Source organism: Myotis lucifugus, unplaced genomic scaffold (assembly GCF_000147115.1).
Source record: "Myotis lucifugus unplaced genomic scaffold, Myoluc2.0 scaffold_169, whole genome shotgun sequence".
Classification (NCBI taxonomy): Eukaryota; Metazoa; Chordata; class Mammalia; order Chiroptera; family Vespertilionidae; genus Myotis; species Myotis lucifugus.
The window spans coordinates 1,542,002-1,550,210 of NW_005871217.1; the positions used below are offsets into that span (position 1 = coordinate 1,542,002).

At 49.4% G+C, this 8,209-nt stretch overlaps 1 protein-coding gene across 1 annotated transcript; it reads right to left on the reverse strand.

Moving 5' to 3' along the window:
- Positions 1 to 493: 493 nt before the first annotated feature.
- Positions 494 to 3,227, reverse strand: USP51 (ubiquitin specific peptidase 51). Its single transcript, XM_006096149.3, has 2 exons — positions 3,183 to 3,227; positions 494 to 2,665 (listed from the first exon to the last, which is right to left on the reverse strand). The coding sequence occupies exon 2, from the start codon at positions 2,615 to 2,617 to the stop codon at positions 494 to 496; it is 2,124 nt and encodes a 707-aa protein (XP_006096211.1). The 5' UTR covers positions 2,618 to 2,665; positions 3,183 to 3,227.
- Positions 3,228 to 8,209: the final 4,982 nt, after the last annotated feature.

Sequence of the window (8,209 nt, forward strand, 5' to 3'; positions counted from 1 at the left end):
AATGTTTTTCTTTTAAAGCTTTTCAGACTCTCTTTTAAAATATCCTTTCCCCCCAAACTATTTGGTCAGCCACAGCTGGAATACCAATGGTGAAGCTTTTTGCTGATGAATACTCCCTGATTTCCCACAGTATATTTTACAGAAATAAATGACATATAGTAGTTCTAGAACATTTCTATTCCCACTCTCCCCATCTAAAACATTCTTTTCATTTAACTATGCTTTATGTGACCATTTTCCACCACTCCTCCCTCCTCCCATTTAAGGCTGAATGGTCACCAGCTAGTATTCATTTTTCCCACAGGCCGTGGTAAAATATGTTCTTTACATCAAGGTGCTAATTGTCATATAGGTGCTGTTGTCATTGTTCCTTCCAGGAGGTTTTTGTGATATTTCAAGAGGTGCTCATTGTTGTATAGGTATTGTCATCATCCATTTCAGGTAGGATCCTTGCCTATTTCTTTAACTTTGTTCTGGTAAGTGGCCTGATAGACTAGTCTTTCTCTAGACCCTGTTTGTGATAGAACAGTAAATACCCTTCACTGTAGAGTAAGTCCTCAATGGTAGCCTTGGTGATGACAGCATCATCACAGCTGAACCACTGGTCCTTTTGTTGCCGGATGAAGCTGGTGTAGTGTCCACTTTCCAAAGTTCCATGGTGATTAATCACTGCAAACAAGGAATACTTATTCTCGTTGGGTGCACAGTCTGTTGGTGGTTGGCCATCTTTCATTCTGCTCTCTTTAGTGGAGGCCAAAAATGGAGTCATGTCCAGCTCCAAGGGAAAGGAGATAAAAGTATTAATCTTTCGTCTCTGTTTGCCTAAATGTTCAAACCGCTTTAGATGAAAACAGGCCACAATGGGTAATTTCTTCATTGTGAGCTGTTTGGTAGATTCCTGGTAGCTTTGGCAACTACTACATTTGATTTTGGAACCGCTTCCTAAGTGCTCTGGCCTTGTAAACCACTGTAGGCAGTCTGTGAGTGAGGGGATGCCTGGTATGTGGTCATTCCTACTCACTGCGCCGTCAGCCCTCTCTGTACTCTGTGAATTGAATGTAGCACAAGAGCTAGGCAAGTCCAAACTGATGTCCCAGCACGGGTCTATTGTGGTAGAGACGCTATGGCAAGTTTGACATGTGACATCTGACTGCAGGCCACCTGTAAAAATTTGGTCTATAATGCAGTTACAGCAGTTGAAGTTATTGGCTTCTTGCCCAACACTATCATCTTTGCTGTGTCTATGCAGCACATCTAATATCGCAATAAGGAACTCATGGGCATCCTGCTGCCTGTACCCTGCTAAGTGTTCTGCATGAATCCATATCAGGTGCAGTAACTTATAGGGAATGTGAGGAGTCCGGCTCCCAGAGTACATTGCGTGAAAAAGCGAAGACATCTCACAAACCAGACATAAGCTGGGGCTCGTCATAATACATTTGTGCTTGTCAGAGAGGAAGAAATCTTTCAGTAGAGGAATATGGGTAAGTGCCTGGACAATGCAATTCATAAAGCAGGTGTTCCCAAGATTGATTAGCCCTCTCAGGCCTACAGTATAGACTGACTTTTTTCTCCTCTTTTTCTTGGGTTTCACCAATTTTGGCTCCTGTTCCTTTGACTCACAGCTTGATCGCTTCTCTTCAACACCTGACTCCATACACTGCTGCTGAGAAACATCTGCTGAGGTGGAAGTTATTAACTTCAAAAGTTTCTCTTTTGTCTCTTTGGCAATCTGTTCTATGTCTTTGTCATATACATAATCCTTACACATAAAGCAGTATATAACCCCATGATAGAGGTCTACGGCTAAGTTGTGCTCTTTTGTTTCTGCATGTTTATGAATGTGTTTTTCAGTAAAGCACCCGAAAAAGACACAAGAGAGACAGGAGTGGAGTCTGTTCATATGGGTGCTACATACGTGACAGATGCACGACTTTGCCTTACGCTTCCTCGTCTCTGGGGTCCCACTCCACACGAAACGTTGGTAGATCAACCGGAGGTTCTTCTGCCAGTTCTTTGCCACTTTAAAGCTCTCCACGTGAGAGCAGCCTGTGGGACCCTGATCAAACTCCACCTCCAGCAGCCAGTCCCCAAAGCCACCTCGTTCCCCAGAGCTGCCTAAGTCACCGAGACAGCTCTGCCGCACCTGGGGCCTGGACGCCGCCGGGCGGGATCTGCGGCTGGGTCTGCGCCAGGGCCGGGGTCGGGGAGGCTGCGGGGTAGGATGCACCGGGGGCGGGGGTGGGATCGAGAGCGCGGGCGGGCCTCGGGCGCGCGCCCAGGGCTGGGGCCGAGGGCGGGGCTTGCGGCGCGGGCAAAGGGGCGAGGAGCTGCTGAGCCAGCGCGGGGGGGTTGAAGGGAGCACCTTCTCCTCGCCGCGGCTGCTGCTCCGCCAAGGCAAGTTCTCAGGCGCGGGCTGGCGCTCTTGTAATGGCTGCAGCTTCACCTCCGCAGCTTCCCGGCCTGCGCACGCCTTCATCGCCCTCGCCGCCGCCGCCTCCTCCTCCATCTCCCCAGCCTTCACAGCCGCCTCCACGGGTGAGGCTCCTCCCCTACCTCCGGAGCTCCAGCGGACCACAGAGGCGGAGGGCAAGGAAGCTTCTCGAACTTGGGCCATCAGCTCGGCGCCGGGCTGGGGAGAAAGGCGTCCGGAATCGGGCTGCGGCTGGAGAAGGACAGAGACGATCGCTGAGAACGATCGGGCCAGCCCCGGGCCGCGGCGGGCCATGAGTGCCCCCGGGACCCTCCCACCGGCCCGGAGCGGAGCCGCGGCCGCTGCAGACTCCACCCCCTCTATTCAGAGGTTCCCAAGCTAGTGTGCAGAGCCACCGGGGCGGTTACCTGCTTCAAAGGCGATCGGACGGTGCCCGGGCTGAGGAGGGATGGTGGGGGTGGCGGTGGGGGTGGGGGGAAGGCAGAAGGAGGGTGGGAAAGGTTGAGTTGGGGGGGGGTACGGCCTGAGCTTTAGGGTGGAAAGAGATGGAATCTTTAAAAAAAGGCGCCACCCTCTGACTGCCTGGACTGCGCTTTGAGCAGCCTCACTGGGGTACAGCTTCCTCTGACGTTCATTCCCTAGATCCTAAAACACACTTGTGTCTACATTTTACCTTGAAAATGGCTGAAAGGGGGCCACCTATGGAAAATGGGCTCGGGAAGAAAATGGCCCCCTGATCCCCCCTTACCTACGCTTCTGGGGCTGTCTTGTGCTCCACCTTCTCCCCCACCTCCAGGCGCAGTCTTAGGGTCAGCCACGCTCTTGCGCCCTCTCCACGCTCCTTCGCGCTCTCACACCTCGCTTCTTGCTTCAGCACCTTCAGTTCCCAGGGATTCCTCTGAGAATCCGGAATCCTTCTCACGCCCTCCACGCGTTTGTGGCCACCCCCATCTCCTGTACTCAGCCCTCAAAGTCCCTGCCCCTTCCCGCCCCCGCCCCGCAGCGCCCCCAGCCCCGCTGTTTGTTTAAAGGTCTGGGTTACCTTGGGCCCCAGGGCGCGTGATTCAGAACGTCAGCAGCTGCTGCTGTCCAGGCGCTCCTCAGCCAGCCTCCTCTCCTGACCTCTCCTCAGGGCTGGTCACAAGGGGGCCGCCCCCTGGCCCCTCCCCTCTCGTCGGGCGGCCCCCAGCCCCCGATTCTGCCCTCCCGCAGTGATGAATGGCAACGCTGTCCCGCGCAGACTAACCTCTTCCTGAAACAGATTCTATTGGGAGTTACCACAGTGACGGATTCTAGAGAAACTGACATGGAGCTTCCAGCCTCACCTGGCTCCTGGCTCGCGCGCTCCGAACGAAAAATTCGTTGGGGACAGGGGTTTCAGGGATGGCAACTCCCTGGCAGGAATCCCTCAGGGACCCATCAGAGTCCGATATCTGGGAGTTGAGAGAGGAATGTTATTCGGGAGTGTGGGGAGAGGGAGAGTAAGCAAGGGCTCTAAGAGCTCCAGGCACTTGCTAGATGTGTGAGCTCAGATAAAGCTCCTAACCCCTCTGAGCCTTAGTTACACAAAAATGACAATCATCCCAACCTGTTAGGAACACTAAAGCAGTATAGACAAACTAAAGGAGCTTTGTGGCCAGCTTTATCTTCTACACCTCTCTTTCTCAATCCCCAACTTAAAATCAGCCTATAGCATGATCTGTGACACTTAAAAGTATAAGACAAGAGAACACCTCTCTGCTGAAGCTCTCAAAGTTACTGCTCAGTTCACTGGATTATCCCTCCCAAGCAGTTCGTGTAGATGAGCGTGCAGTCCACATCTGTACAAGGATCTCAACTGTACTACCGTGCTAGGTTGTGCTGTGAGAAATGCAGAGTAAAGCAATTTGTATCCTCCGGGAGTTGGTAGCCCTGGAGATTTTTCATTCCCTTTAACAGATCCAGCATCCAAGGGCACAACCGCAGTGAAATTGCTACTTCCAGGACTTGTTGCCCTCCATGTCCAATCCCAAGAGTATTCATGCTTATCAGTGAAGATATTTAATATCACATTGAATCTCTCCGGGATACTGATGCACCATTTTTCTAAACCTCACAATTAGGTTTCAGTTTTCTCAGGCTTGAGAGTGGTATCCTGTAGGTGCCTTCCTAAAATGGATGTCAGTGATTTTAGGAGGTCAAAGAGAGTCAATAATCGATATGAATTTTCAGACTAAGCACAGATCAACATGATCTTGGAGAGAAGAACCACCATAACTGTGCTATAGCCCAGACTGACTATAGGTTGAGAGGTTGTAATAACAGTTAGTCTCCTTCAGAGGAATGTATTTTCAGGAACAAGTACCTGGGATACAGGAGAGCAATTCTCTTATACTTTTGTGTCCTTAGCAGCTGTGTTTGTAACTTTAAGCAAGCTTTGCGTCATCTCTAGAACTCAGGTTCCCCCGGTCAGAAAAGAGCTGGTTTGACCTGTTAGCAGTTCTTACCATAAACTCATGGCAACTTAAAAGGAGTCCCAATGAGGTTTCCAGTTCACAGCTACTTGGCCGCTAAGTGAGCTAAGGGCCACACAGCTGACTGGAAAGGCCACTGTCACTCTCATGGTTCTAACTGCCATCAGAGAAGGAAGGCTAATGTTTTCAGGCTAGAATTTTTAGTTTCTCCAGATGCAGGCAAGCTCTCAGCACAGGAGACTCCAAAGATGGGATGATATCATCCAACTGCAGTGCCTTTTGGGACATTAGTTTTTCTTCCTCTGGAGTTTTCAAAGGACTTTTGGTAAAATAATAATCATCATAATCATCTAGGGCTCAGCCTCATTTTTTGCTCTTCATGTGTCTAGTGCCTCAACCACAGAAATCTCCATAGTGTTCCTGTCTATAACATATGTGAAAACGCCCAGCATGGCAGCCCAATCCCTTCCTTCCCCCATGTATTCCCATTTAAAAGCAGTCATTCTTGCCCTCAAAAGTTTGGCTCAGTGCATAGAGTGTCGGCCTGCCGATTGAAGGGTCCTGGGTTCAGTTCTAGTCAAGGGCATGTACCTTAGTTGCCGGCTCCATCGCCAGTAGGGGGCGTGCATAAGGCAGCTGATGGATGTTTTTCTCTCATCCATGTTTCTAACTATCCCTCTCCCTTCCACTCTGTAAAAATTAATAAAATGTATTTTAAAAACAGTCATTCTCAAACTTTTGGCACCTTGGGTCCCTTTGGCAGCTAGTGGTAGCCTGTGGCTCCCTTAAGATAATAATATTATTTTTTTATAATTTTTAATAATATTATTTTTAATAAATGCATAAAATTAAATGCACAGGATTATAACATTTATTATACTGAAATAAGGCTTCATTTTTGAAATATTGTTATTTCATAGCATATGTACTTACATATTAACATATTAAATAACAGTATCTAGTGATTGACATAATAACTACCACAGTTTCAAAGTAGTGAGCATAAACCAGTGATGGTGAACCTATGACACGCGTGTCAGAGGTGACACGTGAACTCATTTTTTTGGTTGATTTTTCTTTGTTAAATGGCATTTAAATATATAAAATAAATATCAAAAATATAAGTCTTTGTTTTACTATGGTTGCAAATATCAAAAAATTTCTATATGTGACACGGCACCAGAGTTACGTTAGGGTTTTTCAAACTGCTGACAAGCCGAGCTCAAAAGGTGCGCCATCATTGGCATAAACAATACTTTGAGGAATGTAGAACAATGTAATGTGAGGTGAAAATCTTTATTGGTGACATGGCCAATGTAATGTAATACTAATCTGGACCAATGTAATACTAATATTACTGTGATCTCTTGCCTAGCTTCATAATTGGACATGCACAATTTAGGAAACAAGTAGCTGAAAATAAAGACAGGTCTATTTCCCATCCATCTGCACAGACTTCTCTGAATTCCATTTTCTGCTGCTCTTGCCTCCTAAGGCCCTTAGTGGTCAAATGTATTACAATCAATTAAGTGCATATGATGTGTTCTTCTTGCTCCACCCATTCAAATGTATTCTATCACTTGGGGTGCCAAGGTAGGTATTGTTGTTCACACCTTCCAGATGGGAAAACAGAGGGATCATTTCATACTGACCTAAGACGTCACAGATGAGAATGGGGGGTGCTGGCCCTGGAGCTCCCAGAACGGTTGATATGTTCTGCTTATCATTTATTTGCTTTAGCTCTTTGTAGGGTAGGGTGTCATGGGGCATGTGCTCAGTTCACTACATTTCCACAGAATTCTGGGTAAATTTCTGAGGATTCCTGGGAGGGAGTCAGGAAACCTTACTCAGGGAAGGAGCCAACAGAATGCAGGTCGCGGTAGGGGAGGAGTGAGGACGGGAGGGCCATGACTGGAGGGTCCCCAGGTCTGACTGTGCAGACACTGAGGCAGGGAGGACTGAGGACGGGAGGGCCGTCACTGGAGGGTCCCCAGGTCTGACTGTGCAGACACTGAGGCAGGGAGGAGAGAGGACGGGAGGGCCATGACTGGAGGGTCCCCCAGGTCTGACTGTGCAGACACTGAGGCAGGGAGGACTGAGGACGGGAGGGCCGTCACTGGAGGGTCCCCAGGTCTGACTGTGCAGACACTGAGGCAGGGAGGAGAGAGGACGGGAGGGCCATGACTGGAGGGTCCCCAGGTCTGACTGTGCAGACACTGAGGCAGGGAGGAGTGAGGACGGGAGGGCCATCACTGGAGGGTCCCCCAGTCTGACTGTGCAGACACTGAGGCAGGGAGGAGAGAGGACGGGAGGGCCATGACTGGAGGGTCCCCCAGGTCTGACTGTGTGCAGACACTGAGGCAGGGAGGAGTGAGGACGGGAGGGCCATCACTGGAGGGTCCCCCAGGTCTGACTGTGTGCAGACACTGAGGCAGGGAGGACTGAGGACGGGAGGAGCTGGAGGGTCCCCCAGGTCTGACTGTGTGCAGACACTGAGGCAGGGAGGACTGAGGACGGGAGGAGCTGGAGGGTCCCCCAGGTCTGACTGTGCAGACACTGAGGCAGGGGAGGAGAGAGGACAGGAGGGCCATCACTGGAGGGTCCCCAGGTCTAACTATGCAGAGACACTGAAAGGCAGGCTTCCCTGGGCACGCAACAGAGGCAAGAGTGTGGAGTTGAGATGCAGACAGCACACACGGCTCACCATACTTTGTTATGAAATTCTGAAATATGTACGTGTCAGCAAGTATATAGACTAGTACCTGTGGGACGTGGTACAGTAATGATATAAACTGTCACAGAAACCATTCCATGTCACTCTGGCCCCTGCGAAATGGACATCCTGTTACTGTGACATCTGAGAAACATCCACCGTGCTCATTGACTACCGGTTTGACCTGTCTCATGGTACCAGACCAGTTTTGTTTCCAACCTTGTAAAAACTATATATTTTTTTATTGATTTTAGAGAGGAAGGGAGAGGGAGAGAGAGATAGAAACATCAATGCTGAGAGAGAATCATTAATAGGCTGCCTCCTGCATGCCCCCTACTGGGGATCGAGCCTGCAACCTGGGCATGTGCCCTAGACCGGAATCGAACCCGGGACCCTTCAGTCTGCAGGAGGACCCTCTAGCTACTGAGACAAACCAGGTAGGGCCACCCAATTATTTAATTCTAGAAAGCAGTGGATTATTTCATGCACCAGGTTTCAAAACTGAGATTTAAGTAGATAATATGCACAGGCAGGAAATTCAAAATGAACACACAATTGTATGTAGTGAAATGTTTTCCTCCCTCTCCTGCAAACTGCAACTTCTCCCTG

What these genes read in the sequence shown, in the direction of transcription:
- USP51 (XM_006096149.3), bottom strand. Translation starts at nt 2,617, where the DNA reads ATGGCCCAAGTTCGAGAAGCTTCCTTGCCCTCCGCCTCTGTGGTCCGC.